This window comes from Sciurus vulgaris, assembly GCF_902686455.1.
Source record: "Sciurus vulgaris genome assembly, chromosome: 3".
In the NCBI taxonomy this organism is placed as follows: domain Eukaryota; kingdom Metazoa; phylum Chordata; class Mammalia; order Rodentia; family Sciuridae; genus Sciurus; species Sciurus vulgaris.
This window is the reverse complement of record NC_136463.1, coordinates 19,517,110-19,534,913: the sequence shown is the minus strand read 5'-3', so window position 1 is coordinate 19,534,913 and position 17,804 is coordinate 19,517,110. Positions and strand designations below refer to the sequence as shown.

The following is a 17,804-nucleotide window of genomic DNA, read 5'->3' as shown; positions in this document are numbered from 1 at the left end:
GATGCACATGACCCTGGCACAGGGAAACTGGCATAGGAAGCATCAAGAGTGGCTTCAGTGCCCTCCCCAAATAGAACCAGAGACCAGGCAAAGCGGAGACATGCAGAGAAGGGCAGCCTCAGCCTGTTCCCACCAGGATCACCATCTCCCTGGCCTTCACCAACCCTTTTCCAGATTCACAAAAACTGAGGTGGGCTCCAGGACAGACCCCTTCTCTCTTCCACACACACCCACACACACCCACAGGTGCATCCATGCTATATACAGCGCGCGCGTGCGCGCACACACACACACACACACACACACTCACACACACTCTCTCTTCCACACACATCAAGACCATTTAAAAAAAGTTCCAAATCTACCCCCTAAACCCTCCCTCTCCCAGAAATGACAACAGAGACGGCGGCCGAGATCGGTAGGAAACGTCTCGTTGACAGCTCAGAGCTTAAAAAAAAAATATATACACATATATAAAAAACACTTCTGCCCCCCCATGAGTGGGTCCAGGCAGCTCCTTCCTGCAGGGGCAGGGGAGAGGACCATCAGGGCAGTGCCCGTTTTCTCAAAGGCACCTGTCCTCCTCTCCCCAGTTTCCCTGCCTCCAGTTCCAATGCAGGGGTCCAGGTGGTGAGACCCTCTGGGAAGGAAGGGGTCCTCCCCAAACTTCCACCCCACCTTGGTTTGGGTTGCAGGTGTGGAGGGCCTCACTGAACTCTTTGGACTCCCCACCCCTGGTCCATTGTCCATGCCAGAACCGCAAGTGCAGAAGAGGGGTAGGGCGGGCCGGTCTGGTCCAGTGCTGGCTCAGTCTGATGGTTGCTCTCCCTGGAGGACCCCCAGGGCTGATTGCTCCAAGGCTATAGAGTCCTGGCCTGGGCTCCTCCAGTCCCCTACCCCACCATATTTTGTTTAAAAAAAAAAAAAAAAAAAAGAAAAAGAAAAAAGGAAAAAAAAAAAAAAAAAAAGGACAAAGTGGGGGAGGCCAGGGGGTAGGGGATAGAACATGGGGGAGAGACAAAGGTGGTCAGTCGGGGAGGGGAGCTCTGGGGCTCTCCCTGGCTGCCCCGGGGGCTGAGCCTCAGTTGGAGTCAGAGTCTGAGGAGTCCCCTGAGGAGGAGGAGCTGGAGCTGCTGCCCTCGGACTCGTTGTCTTCGTCCTCATCGTCATCCTCATCCTCATCCTCATCCTCATCATCCTCCTCGTTCTGGGGGAAGGAAGGATGCGCAGTCACCAGGTGGCCCTCCTTATGGACCCCAACCCTCCTCTCACCATGCCCTGCCTGCCCACCTCATCCCCGTCCTCGCTCTCGTCTTCACTGCTGGACTCAGAGGAGTCCCCACCATCCTCAGAGGAGTCCCCATTCTCATCATCTTCCTCTTCTTCATCCTCATCCTCATCATCCTCATCCTCTTCATCGTCCTCCTCAGACTCCTGGAGGGGCAGAGAGACATCAGTGGTCTTGGCCCAGGCACTGGGACCCTGTTGTACAGACACCTGTCTGCTATCTGGGAGAGGCTCCTTACCGACTTGGACTGCAGGGTGGTCCGGCTGGACTTGGGGTTTGGGCCTCGCAGCTTGGTCATGCTCTTACGTTTCTGTAGGAGAGGATGGGGGTGCAAAAGGGGCAGCTGTTGAGTTCCAGGCCCTGGGGATCCCTACCTCTACCCTGCCACCGCAGAATTCCCAAACTCACATTGGAGATGTATTCTTTATATGCTGCTCGGTCCTGGGGAGATAGACTCTGGGGAGACAGAGAAGTGGGGGTTGGAACATTCCCCAGATTACTGCCAACTGAGCACCCTGAGTTCCAGTCAGGCAGTAGTCTGAGGACTTTATATCATCCATCTTTACACCAAGTCTCTGCAGAGTGCCCCTGAGGTCTAGGAATACAGCTCAAGTTTCTGCTGACACTGTCGGCCTCCTCCCCCAGCCCTCCCAGTACTAGGGATTAAACCCAGGGCCTAGCCTATGCTATGCAAAAGTGCCACCACCAGGCTACATCCCCAGCCCCTTTTATTTTTATCCTGAGACTAAATTGTCAACGATCTAAGTTGTCCAGGCTGGCCTCAAACTTTCCATGCTCCTGCCACAGCCTTGATTACAGGCTTGTGCCACCATACCTGGTTGAGGTAAGCCACCATGCACCAAGACTGCTGATTTTCATATTCCTACAGTTGCTCTGCCCAAATGGAGGCTCCAGAGATGGGGCCGTCTTTAACTTAGAAGCTTCCCCACAATGACTCCCAGAGCCTGGTATCATCAACCCCACTTGGTCCCCAGTCCCCTGAGCCAATGATGAGGCACTGGGGCTCTCCAAACTTTTGCAGCATCTAATCCCTGTTCTCTCTCTGGGTCCTTGGTCAATCTGGGTGCTGGGGAGAACACAGATGATTCTCCTCACTTCACAGATCTTACTGCTCAACCAAGGTATAGAGGGGAAGCTCAGAGAGGAGGTAATCTAGAGCCTAAAGAGTACTCCTAATCCCACATGGAGAGAGGAAAAGGCAGTCTGATTTGGATTTTTCTGACTACTGTATGACTTTGGGCAAATTACTCAACCTCTCTGTGCTTTGGTTTAAAAGGGTGACAGTACGCATTACCCTACAGGACTGTTGGGTTACTGAAGAAAATGATGAATAAGATAGCATGATGCCTTCCTCTCCCTCCCAAAGGTCCTTTGCCCTCTCACCTTGACCCAGAGGTCCAGGTGCACCTTGTACTGCTTCTGCTGCTCCTCAGCCAGCTTTTTGTAGTGCTCCTTCTGGCTTTGGGAGATGCGCTGCCAGCGGCTGCCTATTTCCACCATGCGCTCTTTCAGTGGCAGGTGGTTCAGCTCTCCATTGGACAGTAGCTCCTGGGAGAACTTCTGGTAACCATTCCTGGGAGATGGGGGTTGTTCAGGGAGGGTCAGGACCCCAACCAAGAAGCCCTCTAGTCCTGACCCTCCCCATACCAAGGCAGGCTCTGGCCCCAGGCTCACATGGGAGGCTTCTTGGGTTCTCCCTGGAACTTCATCTTCTTGGAAGAATTTGTAGCAGCTGGAGGTGCCCGCATCTCACTCAGCTCTCTCTGTGGGGAGACCTGGAAAAGTCACACTCATCCCCACACCCCCTGAAATACTGCTGCCTCCTGCCCCACTCTGTCATGCCTTAGCTGGTTCTCCTTTTATGTGCCAGAAAGAGAAGTAACCAAAGCAAGGCCAGGGAGCAACTACCTATCACCTCATGTCAAGCACGACAGTTTCAATGTGGTTTTGGAATTGAACTCATGTACCCCAACAATCACCCTGAAAGTCAATACTGTCTCCTCCATTTTGCTGATGAGAGACTGAGGCCCAAGGAGCGGGGGATCTGAGACTGGTTCAGGGTCACAAACAAGACTGGGACTTCTGGCTCAGAGTCCCAGCTTATATGGAGAAGGGTGGCCCAGTCTTCTTTTCACCTCATATCGCTTTTGGTCTTCAGCGGCCTTCTTAATCCACATCAGTTTCTCCTTCTTTTCCATGTTGTTCCAGGTCATCTCCATGGCTTTCAAGGCCTTTACCCTATCGTTCTGGGGATAGGCAAGGGTATCAGCTGTGAGAGGGGTCACCCAGGGCTGGAGGCTGCAGAAAAACCCCTGTCCTACTCCCTACTACCTTGAAGCGGGCCAAGTAGTCGCCGATGACGCTCTGTTGCCAGATCTCCTCAGCTCTCTTGGGCGACTCCGGCAGCTTGCCGCGTTCTTCGCGCTCGGCGCCTGGCTTCCTCTCGGACTGTGCCTTCAATGCCGCCTCCCTGGCCTTGTACTTGGCCTATGGAGGACCAGACGATGTCAGCCTCCGAGTCACCCCTAGGGGGCGCGCTAAGCTCGGCCAGCAGCAGCTGCAGCTCAGGGTAGGGAGGAGGGGCTGGCAGAGGCGTGGGCGGTGCAGATGTCCCCGCGGGCTCCACCCCGCCCACCCGCCGCTCCCCGGGGAACCAACAGCCCTTGCTGACAGCTTCCCGCCTTCTGGCTCGCCGGGCTCCCAGCATCTGAGCCCAGGCACACGTGTGTAAGCCACACGGGGCAGGGGCGAGGCTGCGCAGCAGCCCCAGGGGAGGAAGTGGTGCTAGCAGCCCCTCTGGGAGCACTGAGTTTTAGGAGCAAGCCTAACCTTCTTCTTCTCCGACAAGTCGTTCCACATGCGGGCCAGCAGGCGGGTCAGCTCACTCTCAGAGAGCTCTGGTCTCTCCTCCTGCAGCTGCCGCCGCTTCTCCTCAGAGAAGATGAACATGGCTGACACCGGCCGTTTAGGCTTTTCCGAGCCACCCTGGGAAGGTGCAGAAGGGTTGGGGCTCACAGGCTGTTTACCAGAGCCCAGCGCTCCCACCCGCTGGGCCGATGTGTCCTTGCCCACCTTCCCTCCTTCCTGGGTGGGCTTCTTGGAAGCTGGGCTGGTGGCTTGCTTCTTGTTGATGTTCAACATCTTCTCTTCTCCCAGGACCCGCTGCTGCTCCTCCTCAGGCAAGCTCTGGGTAGGGAAGAGGAGCGTGGGGCTGCAGTTCACCTGCTCTCCAGGGGTCCTTACTTCTCCCCTGGCTTAGCCTGTCTTTTCTGCCCAGTCCCCAACTGGAACACTCACCTCGAGGAAACGGAGCATATCCACCTCGTAATCTTTCTTTTTCTGGGAAAGGGAGGGGAATTAGGGTCAGTTGGGGATAGGCTCACCGGAGACTCCAGTATCAGGGACAGGAACCCTAGGTAAGCCTCCCCCAGGGCCTGCTCTCCCCCAACAGATGGTAATCAAGAGGCCTGAGCTATCTGCCTTGACAGGCCCAGATGCCAAACCTAACACACTGCCATGTTGGAAGCAGATGCCCAAGGCACCTATAACCAATGACTGATTTGAGCTTTGCTAGGGTTAGACTTCACACTTGAAACCCTCGAAGGAGGGTCCCAAAGTCTCTATGGGTGGTCCCTGCCATGAAGCACCTGGTCACACTTCTTGTGATAGGCATCCTTCTCCTTCTGGGACAGCAGCTTCCACTGCTGGCTGCATAGCACCATGCGCTCCGTACTGGGCACGTCCTTCATGTTGGCCATAAGCTCTGCGCAGTACAGCGAGTAGCTGTTCCTATCAGAACAGGCAGGAAGAGAGGCACACCCCATGAGCAACTGAGCAGTTGGCCTTCTCACTGTAGAGCCTGGGCCTACATCCTTCACTGGCCCAATTCCCTAGCTGTCCACCCACCCACCCTGGGATAGTGCTCACGGAGGTGGCTTGGTGGGTCGCCCATCAAACTTGTCCTTGAGCTGGCGTTCAGCCTTGGTAAGGGTGGACTTGGTGATGCCCTCCTCACTGATGTTCAGTTCAGGGTGCTTCTGGATATAGTCACGCATAATCTCCTGTAGAGTGAGGTGGGGGGGTGGGGGGCAATGGGGTGTGGGGTTAGCCCGGGGCAGGGGAAGGGGGAGAGCCGCTGGGGGGGGGGCAGGGAGCAAAGCTGGGGATGGCCGTGTCTGCCATTTCACACGGAACGTGGTGCCCTGCCCTGCCCTAGCCTGAGATCTCATGGGGGGTGGGGGTAGGAAAGGTAGAGACAGAGGTGAGGGGCCCAGAAGGCCCCTCCCTCAATGGAGGGCTGAGGAGTGACTGCCTCCCGCAGCATGCGGTGGCGCAGAGTCAGAGGGCAGAGGCTCGTGAAGAGCCGGACGGGGAGGAGCGCAGCGGAAGCCTAACCTCGTACTTCTTCCGCTGCTCCAGGGCCTTATGAATCCATTTCAGCCTCTTTTTGTCCGAGAGCTGAGACCACTGCTTCCCCAGGGAGTCCTTCACCTCCTTCGTAGTGGCCTGCAAACCAAAAGCCGTCAGACACACACAGGCAGCCAGGGGCAGGGGGAGGGGGGTAGGGGGCACAGAGGCCCCCGCCCCCTCAGGCCACAGGAGGTCACATCAGTGTCCCCCTCAGGCCAGGAGGGGAAGGCAGAGAGGCGGGGATCCCGCCTGGGTGCAAGGGGACAGGCTCACACACACGCGCACACACACGCTCGCACGCCAGCTGGCCCAGGCCCTGTCCATGCAACCCACCCCTGGGGAGGGGCCTCCTCTCCTGCTCCCCTGCACCGTGCCTGGCCGACCTGGTGCGGCTCCCCCCTTGCCACCACCGTGCGCCCCCACCCGTGCCCCTTGGCCAGACACTCACATCTGGCCGCACTTTGAGATACACCTTCTTCTCATGAGTGTACCACAGCTGCTGGGGGGTTTTGGGCTTCTCAGGGATGTCCGACTTCTTGGCATTCTGGATAAGGTCGGGGTGGTCCTCCCTAGCCAGGGCATGGGGAGCAAGGGTCAGCGGGGAACACTGCCAGGGCAGACCCAAGTTAGCTGCCCCACCCACAGAGCCTCCTAGGCCTTCCATCTGGGGCTTAGTGGCACAGAGTTACTTGCCTGTCCCTGCCCCTGAGCATAACACATTAGGGTCTTTATGTGACCCATCATGTTCCATGTTTCACAGATGGCCAGCATCAGGCTCTAGCCAGCATTAGCCTATCCTGTCACACCCGGTGCCCCGTGGCCCTCCTTTGGGCTCCACTGCCTTACCTGAATCGGGCCAGGTTTCGCTCGAACTCCTGTTTCTCCCTCTGGAAGTCCTGAATATATTTCATCTGGGGGGAGGAGGGGATGGGGTCATCCAGGACCCAAGGCCTATCTCACCCGGAGCTACAAAAGCCACTAGGAGCCCACTACGCTAGTTCTCTCGCCTCCTGCTATGATGTGGACAGATGGTGGCCTGTGCCTTCTGGTGGGCTGGGCTCACCACATACCAGACCTGGTGACTGAGAACCATGCAGTGGGAACTATAGCGGTCTTTCAGACACGGAATCCTATTTGTATTCTCTCCATTTAATAGGCGGAGAGTCCCCGAAAGGGGGATTTGGCATTACCACAGTCACTTGGTGGGCAGTGGCAGGACTGGGATTGTCCTACCCTTTTCTCTGACACCATCAAGTTCTCATGAGTCTGGTGGAAACCCTGCTCTGGTCATTCCCCACCTCCCTGGCCTGAGGCAGCTGATACCAGTATGGAGATGGCCCTTAGGGCCAGGCAACTGAATCCTGCTTCAAGGCACAAGGGGAGATTGTGTTGAAGGGAACTCAGAATGAATTCTTATAAGGCAAACCATATCCCAGTAGATCTGTCTCTTGGGTTTTTCTTTACCATCTACACTCCTCCACAACTGTCACCATTCCCTCTTGCCTCAGCTACCACCACCACCTTTCCTACCTCTGATCCCTTCCTCCAGGCTCCTGGTTGATGGCCCCTCTCAGCCCCCTATTCCCCGCTGCCACCTGGCTCCCTTCACTCTCCCTTGCCTGCCTTTCCCTCTACCTGCCTCCCTCTCTCCCTCTCCAAGTCCCACTTGCACCTCTTTTCTAATCCGTCCCCTTCCCTAACTACCTTCTGTCTGGTAGCTACAAAAAGAGCCATCTCTCTTTTCTCCCTCTTTTTCCTATAATTTCAAGAATAGCAAGGGGCCAGGGGCTCACAGTGACCAAGCCAACCCCTGCCTCTCACTGCGGACACAGCCAGTGCAGAGAGGTGGCTCTTTCCCCTATGGTTCCCCCAGAAAACTGGGAGCACAGCACTGTCTCCTCTGCCCAATCGTGGTCCTCCACAGACAAGTTTTTGGAGCCAAAGGCACCTCCACGGATATGGCTTACCTCCAGACAAAACCAGGCCCAGAGAAGTGAAGGGACTTACCGAAAGGACCCATATATAGCAATGTGGTAGTAGTCCAAGAGGACAAGTCTGTGTCCCCAGTCCAGCATCTTGTCCACTCTACCCCTTTCTTCTGTCCCTCCCTGGTTCTCAAGGTCCATTGCCTCTCCCTCCCACTCCATGAGTTTTTTTTTTTGGTGTTGTCATTGTCCCTTAACCTCATCAAGGGGTTAATCATAGCTCCAGCAATCACAGCTCCTGCTCAGCTTGGGCAGTGGCCACAGAGGGCTGGTTTTACCCACCAAGCTGGTTCCATTTTGGGTTTAGCACCAAGAGAATGTGTCTACAGCCAGTGTATATAAACTAGGAAAAAAAGGCCACCGAGTGTGGCAGCAGGCATCACTTTTTGAGGGCTGGCTATGTACAACTTCGTCTCTTTTCCCAGCCAATGTGCCTTTTGGACTCTCCCCATGTCCCTCAACAACTTCTCTCCTTGGCTCCACCTCATTATACAGTATCTCTTCTTCTTGTCCACCTCCTCACCTCACCTTACCCATGTCCCTTCAGGACTCCTTCAGTATTTTGTTTCTTGTCTCTGCATGGGACCTCCTGAGCTGTCCTTGACAGTGTCCATTGGTGCCTGAGAAACTTAGGCAACTTGTGTGCCCAAGGTCATCAACCTCCCTGACTGTCTGGGACAGTGCATGACCTCTGCAGGGGACAACATGAGGCCAGGAAGGACAAGGTATATTCTTGCACACGGGGAAGAAAGCCCATTTAACATGTGGATGTGGCTGTGGGAAGAGCACCAGACAGGGAGCCTAGGGTCCCAAGGCCGAGTCCTGATCTAGCATCATTACTTGTGTGACCTCAGACACTCAACCTCCCTGCACCTCAGTTCTTTGCACACAAGCATTAAGAATAACCTCCTTTCCTGGGGTTTCCTGTGTAAGGATATTGCAAACATTAAATTAGGCCATAAAGGGAAATGTGGGGGGTACAGAACTGCTGTGAGGCCCAACAGTGAGGATGAATGTGTGGCGAGCTGAATGAAGAGAGAGCACTGTAGATGGTCCACAGGATGAGGTTGGTCTGAGCAACTGCCTGGGCCTGGGTTTCACCTTCAAGGGTGCCTGTTCTGACTGTGTGTGAGCCTGGGATAGGGCAATCAGGTATGGCTGCCTGAGACCCCACTCTGCTTGCTGACTCCTATGTCCCTGATGCCAAGTCCCTCTAAGCCCTGCCCCCGCAATGACCTACACACACCAATTGCTAGCAGCCTCTTCCTTCCCCCCACCTGAATCCCCCTCCCCCCACCTTCTTCTTCTCTGGAAGTTCCTTGTATTTCTTGGACAGAATCTTGGTCAGGTCCAGGTTGCTCATCTCAGGGTGGAGTTTTGCATACTTGGCCCGCTTCTCCATGAAGAAGCGAAAATAAGGGGTCAGGGGCTTCTTTGGGAAGTCTGGGTGTTTCTGGAAGGTGGGACAAAGACACAACAGAGGTTAGACATCAATCCTTCTTTGGACCACTCCTTCCTTAACCCTTGCACTCCTCCTCCTGGTAACTCACCTTGAGTTTTTTGCCTTTATAAGGATTTTTAACATGTTCTTGAGCATCGAGGATCAATTCTGTCAAAGTACGGAACTTCCTTACCTGGAGGAAGAAGGGAGGTAGGTGGAAGGGGAAGCTGGAAAACACCACCCCACAGCAGAGCTCCCTTTTCCAATGGATTTCCACCACTGTCTACCAGACTGAATTTATTGAAGGAGCACAGCAGAGACCAACAGCCCCACAGTACAGGCAATCTCCCACCCAGGCACTGACTGACGCAGGCCTACTGCAGAGGCCCGGGTAGTTAGCATACACCAAAGAACAGTAACAAGATGACTGCCTGACCTCAGTGTCCCTAGACAGTTTAGGCAACAGAAACCCCAGGACAGTTAGTAGTCAAGGCCACCTGAGAGACCTTGAACTCTCAGAATTGAGACCTGGATGCTGGTATGTTAATGGTGCCATCTCCTCCCACAGGCGCAAGGTCAAATACAGAGCTAACAGGTGACCACATGAACACCTCTCCTGGTCTTCTTCCTTCCTGTTTACAGACTTCTGTTTCATCAATCCCTCAAGGAAGGACAAGGTAGGGTTATGTGTAGATGTATATTCATGCGTATCACAAAGGGAGGGATTCAGTTACCTCATTAGAAATCTCCACCCACTTGAGCTTGCACATGTCTCCAGAAAAATCTTTAAATGCTACTTTTTCCCAGTCCATATGTGACTCAGTGGTTTTGAACTTGGAGCTGTCATTGGATGGAAGGTTGTTCTTCATGCATTCCAGCAAAGTTAGCATATCTTCCTGAGACCAGCGGTCTGTTGAGAGGTAAAAGAAGCCATCACACCTGGCTCATGTCATCACCCTGATCTGCTCCCCAGTCCTTGAATATCCAACCTTTCTTCCCCAGAGACCCTACTGCTTCCCATCTAAACCAAAGCATCTTTCCTTAAGCACTGCTTATCCCTAAGAAAACTGGTCACAATGGATTAGGGCAAAGACTGGTCCAATGCCACATGTGGAAAACCTGGCTTGAACCCAGGACTAGCTTCCTTCAGGGATATTTTCATTTCTAACATTCCAGGCTTCCATGGGCCTGTACTGACCGTAGGAAGGGGGCAGGGGAAATAAAGTTCCTGTGAATTGTGGCCCTATGGGAAAGCAATTAGTTTATCAGGAAAGAAAGCAGGAAGGCAACATATCTAAATGTGTTGCCAAATTCAAATTCTACATAGATACCATAAATGTTCAAGTGCTTGAAGAAGGGGTGTGGACAATAAGAAGACTCCATACAGATGTCTCTAGCACAGCTAAAAGCCAACATTAGAGACAAGAGAGATCAGAAAAGAATTTCTGGCAAATAAAAATGGGAAGGATATGAAGAACTATACCGGGCAGGTTTGAGGTAATCATGTAAGTGGCAAAGATTCTCAGGGTCCTGTGCTAACCCCCCCCCCCCCAATTCCAAGTTGTATTCTTGCATCAACTCCCTAGGGAACAAAAAAAGGGAATCTGAACCTGCTATTTTCAGTCACTGAAATGCAACTCAGAGAGCTTGGGCCTCTCTAGAGAGTGGCTGTACTAGGTGAGCTGGGGAAGTAGCCATCCATGGCTCTAAGTCAAAAGGGCTCTTCACTTTTATTTGCATATGGTAACCTGGGTCAGGGTTTTTGCAGAGCAGGGTCACATGGACCCCATAATCTTTTCTCCCTTCAGTGTCCTACAAGCATTGCCCTTTGCTGAGATTTGTTCTACTCCCCCATGGGACCAAAAGTACTGGATGGGTCCCTGCTGGATGAAGCAGGGGTCTAGCTGTGTATATCACTTCCATGGCCTGGGGCCTTAAGCCACTAAAAACAAAAAACAACGAATTCTCTCCACCTGCCTCTGCCAAAACTTTATTCTTTTAATAACAGTAAGAGAACCTAAAAAGCTGGGAAACTTCGCACCCCCCACTTCAATCCTCATCCTTCCTTCCAGCCCAAGAACCAGAGCAGGGACACACTTCAGGATGAAGGGGAACCCCAGAAAGAAAACTTGCACGGGTCTCCCTTCTCCCTCAAACACAGGGGCGGGGGGCTGTGTGAAAAACACAACTTACAGTCTCAAAGTCAAATAATTTGGATTTAACTAAGCCAAATTATTCCTTCCAAGTGTAAAGGATGCTCAACTTATAAAATAAAGCTCAAGACACTCTCCCCAAGTTCAGAGAATACAGAATGGAGGAACCCTTTAGAAGGAGAGTCCTGCAGACAGCCATGTGGGAAAAAAGATTTAACTTAAGAAGGGCTGTGGGTGGAGAACCCCTACCTTGGCCTTTGGGTGCGGCCATTTCCAGGTCTGTGGGACAGTCGGCTTCTCCGTTCATCCTCCAGCTGTCCGGCCACCTCCTTGGTCGCGCTGGCCCGGCAACCCGGGGTCAAAGCCACCTCACCCTTTAGAAGAGACACCAGTCCCCACTCAGACAGGCGGATAGGTGGGGGGTTTCTTATCCTACCCCCATCCCAAAGGGGAGGGGGACACAGGTCCCGGCTCTCAGTAAGACCCAGTCAGGACGCTCAGACTTAATGGGTCGGAGGGTGTGGGAGTGCGCCCCTCTTCTTCCCGACCCCCTCCCCCAGCCCCTGCAGCCCGGCTCCGCGGCGTGCGCCCTCCCCTGCCCACGCGAGAGACTGCTCCCAGCTCCCGCGTGCAGTGAGCGCCCGCCCTCCTTCCCCCACCCGGACTTGAAAAAAAAAAAAAAAAAATTCTCCTCCTCCTCGGTGCGCCCGCCCCGGGGAGGCCCCAGGCTGGAGGGCGGGGGAGGAGGAAGGGCGGGTAAAGGGCGCGCGCGGCCACGGAAGCGGGCACGCGCCCCAGTCTCCTCCTCCCGCCTCCCCCCGGCCGGTTCCCCCCGCCTCCGCAACCCGGCGGGGACCCGGACGCAGCGCAGCCGCCGCCAGCCCCGGAGCGCAGCGGCCGCACCGCCCCCGGGGACCGGATCCGGATTCCGTCGCTCCCCCCTCCCGATCGCCCAACGCCGTTCCCGCCCGCCCGGGCCGGCGAGCAGCCGGAGAGAAGCGGCCTGGCCCCCGCCCCCGAGCCACCCACCCCGGCCAGAGGCTCTGCCACCGCCCAGCTACCCCGACGCTCACGGAGGAGCCCGGCGCAGAGGCGCGACCGCGGCGGGAACCGCCGCCTCCTCCCCCGAGCCTGCGGCCCAGCCCCGCCGGCGCCCCCGCCCCGGCCTCCGGGGAGCCGAGCCAAAGAGAGGGCGGGAGGACGGCAGCCGGGAGGCGGGGGCGCAGCGCTCACCGGCCCCGCCGCCCCCTCCGGCGGCCGGCGAGAACTGCGCCTGCCGGCTCCGAGAAGCGCGGGCTCCTCCGCCTGCGGCCCGGACTGATCCGGGCCTCGCTTCCTGCCCTCCCCTCCCCTCCCCCGGCTTCGGTGTCCTCCCCAGTGCCCTGGTCTGGTCGAGCCCAGTCCCCTGCTCCGAGGTCGCTCCGGGTCCTCGCCCGGCGTCCACCGCATCGGCGGCTCGCTCCCTTGCCTTCAGGCCCCGGCCCCGACCCTAGCACGCGTCCTCAGCCGCCTCGGTTACCCGGCGCAGCGCGGCCTCCGGGCTTCCCGCTCCGGCGGCTCCCTCCCCGGCTCTGAGCGGCGGCGCCCTCCCCCGCTCGGCCGGGCACAGCCGCAGCTCCCTCCCGCGGCGGCAGCGGCTCCTCCTCCCGGCGCGGCGGAGGCGCTGGGGCGGCGGCTGCTGCTGCTGTGGCGGCGGCGGCGGCTGTGGCTGCTGCCTGCTGCTCCTCGCGGCGAAAAGCACAAAGCACAGCGCCCTCCGCCTGCAGGCAGCCCGCCCGCCGCCCGCCCGCCGGCCCCGGCCTCAGCTCGCACACCCCCCGCCGCCGCCGCAGCCTCCGCCGCCGGAGCGGGGAGGAGGAGGGAGAAGGGAGGAGGAGGAGCGGGAGGGGGGGCGGGAGAAGCGGGGCAGCGAGCGCGTCCTTCCCCGTAGAGCGCACACCGACCCCCGGGGAGCGAGCGCCAGCCCGCCCGCCTCGCCGGCTCCGCTCCCTCCCACAGCCTGCCCGGGCGGGCTCCGCGGGGGGCAGCTGGGAGGAGGGGCGGGAGCTGGGGGGACCCGGGCGGCCGAGGCGGAGGGAAGGAAGAAGGGGAGGGGGGTGGTGGTGGTAGTAGTGGTGGTGGTGGTGGTGTCGGCAGCGGCTGCCGCTGCCGCTGCCGCTGCCGCCGCCGGAGCGGGGGGGCCGGGGCAGGGAGACACGCAGCCGCCCGGATGGCGGTGGGGCGCCGAGCCGAGGCGGGCGGGCGGGCAGACGCCGAGAGCGACCTCGCCAGACCCGCGGGGGAACTAGCAGCCTTGGCCGGCGCGGAAGGGAGGGCCGAGGTGCGGCCGTGGAGAGGGTGCCCGGAGGGCCCCCCGGTGGCCGGTAAGGCTCAGGGGGTGTCGGCAGCCCAGCTCCGGGGCTCTCTTCCAAGTCTTCCAGCTTAGGATCGTACTTGCAGGCCAGTCCTCACCCTTTCCCTTCTCCCGCCTTCCGAGGCGGGCTATCGGCGCCCACCCTCATCCCCGGAGCGTGGCCACGGGCTTGGGGCGCACGTAAGCCGATAGCGGCGCCAAGCTTCGGCGCCCACCTCGCGGTCCCCTTGCTGCCGAAAGGCACTCACGAAACTTGGGGGGGGGGGGGCGGAGAAAAAGAAACAACACCCCGACACCAAAACCAAAAAGGTTCCTTTTGGTCCTTAAAGCCTGGAAACTGCAAGCGGGCTCCAGTCCCAGCCGTGGAGCAGCTCTGGGAGCCGGTTCAATCCAGCCCGGCATGGCTCCCCAGGCCTGCCCCGGCGCATGGAGATCGGCGCCGCCGCCGAGCAACCCCTTTCCCCCGAAATCCGTGGCACCGAGGCTCACTTACCGAGTATGTGGATGGGAGCGCGGGCCGGAGGCACCTGAGAGCGCGGCGGGCGGAAGAGCTGAGCCGCAGCTCCGCCGCAGCCGACGCTGGGGCAGCTAGTCGCCAGACAAAGCCCGAGATGGCGAAGCGGAGCGACGGCTAATGGCGAGCCCCACGCGCCGCGCTCCGCCCGCCCCGCTCCGCCCGCCCGCCCGCCCGCCTCGGCGCAGCGCAGCGCCGCTCCGAGCGCTCGCCCGTCAGAGCCGCCTCGGCGCCGCCGCCTCCCGGGCCACCCCGGCCTCGCCTGGCCCCTCCGCCTCCTCGGGACGGCTCAGCCTCGCCCCTTCCCTCCCACCGCTCTGGGGGCTGCACGAAAATTAAAAAAAAAAAAGAAAAGGAAAATGCTTTTCTTTCTTTTTTTTTTTTTTTTCTTTTTCTTTTTTTTTTTTTTTTTTTGCAGGGCGGGCGTGTTTAGACTTTCGTGTCTTTTTTGCCCCCAGCTCGCACTCACCTGCGGAGCCTCCGGCAGGGCTGGGGGTGGGGGCGGCGCGGGGCTGGAGCCGGCGAGCGCCGGGTTGAAAGCCAGCCAAGCTCTGCAGCGCCGACCCGGCGTGTCGCCGCCGCCAGTCCCGCAGAGAAATCGTCCTCCTACCCCCGCCTCCATCGCTCTGCGTTTCTCTTCCAATCAGCCGGTCGCTTGGCGGCTCCTCCATTCTCCGGCCAAGCCCGCTGCCTAGTGCGAGCTCCACTCCTCCATCTGCTCGCCCGGTTTCTTGCTCCCCTACCGGGGCCGACGAGGCGGCTTGGGGCCGGAGGGGGATTTGCGAGGGAACCTGCCTGCTTCCCGCTCCCATTGCTCCATTCCCGCTGCCTCCTGCTTCTCTCCTGCGTCTTTCCAACTCTCTCCTGTAGCCACTGGTGTGTGTCTGTGTGTGTGCGCGCGGGTTTTTTTTTTTTTTTTTTTTTTTTATTGCTCTTTGCTTTTGCAACCCCGAAGCCAAAGAGGGGAGGGGGGAGGAAAGGGGGATAAAAGAAAAAAGCAAGAAAGAAGCTTAGATTTGCAACACATCGGAAAACCGGGGGAGCACCCCGGCTGGTCCGATCTCCGTGCCCCGCGAGGGCCTTCCGGGTTTTGGAGCGAGTCCCTCGTTGTTCGCAATGCCCCCCACTTTCACCCAGGCTTAGGATCCGAGAAATCCGAGTAAAAAGTTCTCCCCCTGGGTCGTAGTGAGGTGTGTCAGGGGGAGAGTTGGGATTTTTCAGGAAGCAGCAGCCATCCTCCTACCCCGGCTTTCGGTAACTGGGCCAGAGCCCGCGTGGGGATAAAGAGCAAAATCCTGCTGGGTTTGCGCGAAGGAGCTTCTAGGGGGAAGTTGGAGCCGGGAGATCGTGCTTCGCAGCATCTCCCCCTCGGTGTCTAGCCTCCTGTCCCTGCCAGCTCCCCCTTTAATTATTATTTTCCCCCCCTCTCCTTTAATCTAATTTCTTCCAACTCCACCTTTGTTGTTACCGGCGTCACGCCCGGGCCAGCCAATCCCCGCTACGCAATCAGCTTGTCAAAAAGGCTCGGCCAGCCCTGAGAAAGCAGGCCTCGGGCGCTGCCCCCCGGCGGCGACGGGGATCCACGAGGGGAGCCCTGCACCCCGGCCTTGCGGCCAGAGCTGCAGACCAGCAGCCTTCGGTTGACCGCCCGCAGTTCACCATACTGCCGGCCGGGGAAGGAAAGTCCTGGGCGTGAACCACTCTCTAGTCTCCCAGTGCCTTTGGCTGTGGTTTGTCCATCTTTGCCTCCTCTTCTCAGAGGAAAGGTTATCAGGACAGGACGAAGGGAACCAGAAGACAGTGTGAAGGACGCCTGCCCCTGCTTCCAACGGGCCAGCCCATGGTTTGGGCCATCTCTCACGGGACAGCGCCACTGATCCTTGCTCCCAGGCTGCCAGTTCCCACACCAGCACTGCTGCTGCCCATGTCTCAACCAGCTGGGTCACAGGGCCCCCTTGGACCGTCCCCTGGCACACTGCCTTCTCCATCCTCCCACCGCCTGGCTGCTGCTGTAATTCCTCTTGTCTCCTGGGAGAAATGAGATTCCTTTCCCAGGACTTCCACATCCCACTTCTGCCACGTTGCACAAACAGGGTGGGAAACGCTGTCAAGATCTGGTGTGTCCGGTTTTTTTTAGAGGGCATGGCATATAGGAGAAGCAGATTAACCATGATACTAATGAAGTTTAATCGTCAAGGCCCCTTCCTTACAAGGCCTGTTTAAGGCCTGTACTCAATTTTGTGTTCATTATTTGTTTTTTTAGAGTCCCTCCCCTCAATTGTACATCTCCACAAACTCAGATCTGCTCCTCGAGTATACACAGGGCATTTTGTGCAGGATCAAGTCATCTCGCACTACACTAAAAGCAGGTGTGGAATTGACTTTATTTTTTTGACAAGGAAAGAGTAAAGGGTTTGGAATCAAAAGTCCCAGCTTGGCCTGGGGGTGTAGCCCAGTGGGAGAGCACTTGCCTAGCCAGTTGGAGGCACTGGATTCCATCCTTAGCACTGCATAAAAATAAATAAAATAAAATAAAGGTATTGTGTCCATCTACAACTAAAGATAAAAAAAAAAAAAAAAAAAACAAATGAACAAAATGTCCCAGCTTTCCAACTTCCCCACTTTTTTTTTTTTTTTTTTAAATCAGATCTGGGGATGGAACCAGGGCCAGCCCCCCACCTTCCTAATAGTGTGTGAGTTTGGTCAAGTCCTAACCTCACCTCATTTGATCCCATTTCTGTATCTGTGTAATTAGAATAACAATTTACTCTTGTTTTCCTAACTAGGATTGGGCTTGGAGGGTCAAGTGAGATGATGTATATAAAACTGTAAAATTCTCCACACTTCACTTGCCACAATTAACAACAGGAGAAACTTAGACCCTAAGGAAAGATTCTACACCAAGATCTGGAGTCCAGGTGTTATGCGCTTCTGGCCTGAACTTCTTGGCTGAGCCAAGGGACTTTTTGGTAAAGTGCTTTGGAATAAAACAAGATGAACATGAATCACAAGAATTATTGTTATTGATTCCTTGGGCAGCAGAAATCATGGCTGGCACGTTCCCATTTGGAAACCAATTGGCTTGTTTCACATCTGTTGCGTCTCTGGTGAGGTCAGGAGACCAACACTTGGGCGATGGGCCAGAGCACCAGGGAATCTGCCCTTGGCCTTTTTCTTTGCCCCCTTTCCCAGTTTGCCTCCTTTCCTCTTCCAGCTTGCTGGCATGTGCCTTGAAGCAGAGCCTAGGTATTCCATAACCCCAGCCCAGGATGGTGACAAAGCATAATCCTAGCTATGCAATCTCTACTTGGCCACAGTGCTTCCTTATGTTGCCAGCATCCTAGCACCAGCTCCGTAAAACCCCCAGAGTGCCTGAAATGGCTTAAACAAAATGTGGTACTTGAATTCATGATGCACGGGAGTAATTTTAAATGATATATAGATATAACTTTAACATTTTAACATGTATGAGAAGTGTTGTTTTTAATTTTTTATTTAAGATGATATAAAACCACCTTGTGGTCTGCTGCCCCTTATATAGGGATTTATTTATTACTTATTTTTATGTAGTATAACTTACGGGTGATAAAGCGCATACATTTTAAGTGTACAACTTGATGAAATTTTACAAATGTATAC

General features: G+C 56.4%; 1 protein-coding gene and 1 long non-coding RNA gene across 7 annotated transcripts; one reads left to right on the top strand and one right to left on the bottom strand.

The window, feature by feature from the left end:
- Positions 1-922: 922 nt before the first annotated feature.
- Positions 923-15,041, bottom strand: UBTF (upstream binding transcription factor). Of its 6 annotated transcripts, none has more exons than XM_079133329.1 (21): positions 14,635-15,041; positions 11,548-11,672; positions 9,880-10,055; positions 9,255-9,338; positions 9,002-9,157; positions 6,566-6,630; positions 6,168-6,288; positions 5,705-5,815; positions 5,237-5,370; positions 4,957-5,098; positions 4,607-4,648; positions 4,382-4,495; positions 4,139-4,294; positions 3,641-3,796; positions 3,445-3,555; positions 2,984-3,072; positions 2,693-2,882; positions 1,697-1,744; positions 1,527-1,598; positions 1,291-1,434; positions 923-1,207 (listed from the first exon to the last, which is right to left on the bottom strand). In XM_079133329.1, the coding sequence occupies exons 2-21, from the start codon at positions 11,603-11,605 to the stop codon at positions 1,082-1,084; spliced, it is 2,295 nt and encodes a 764-aa protein (XP_078989455.1). In that variant the 5' UTR covers positions 11,606-11,672; positions 14,635-15,041; the 3' UTR covers positions 923-1,081. The 6 variants fall into 6 exon arrangements, with proteins under 6 accessions (XP_078989455.1, XP_078989452.1, XP_078989453.1 ...); XM_079133326.1 differs by lacking the exon at positions 14,635-15,041 and adding an exon at positions 14,145-14,482; XM_079133327.1 differs by lacking the exon at positions 14,635-15,041 and adding an exon at positions 12,818-12,957.
- Positions 15,042-15,049: 8 nt separating this feature from the next.
- Positions 15,050-17,170, top strand: LOC306657399. Its single transcript, XR_013762785.1, has 2 exons — positions 15,050-16,534; positions 16,952-17,170. It is a non-coding gene; the product is annotated as an uncharacterized lncRNA (long non-coding RNA).
- The last annotated feature ends 634 nt before the right edge of the window (positions 17,171-17,804 follow it).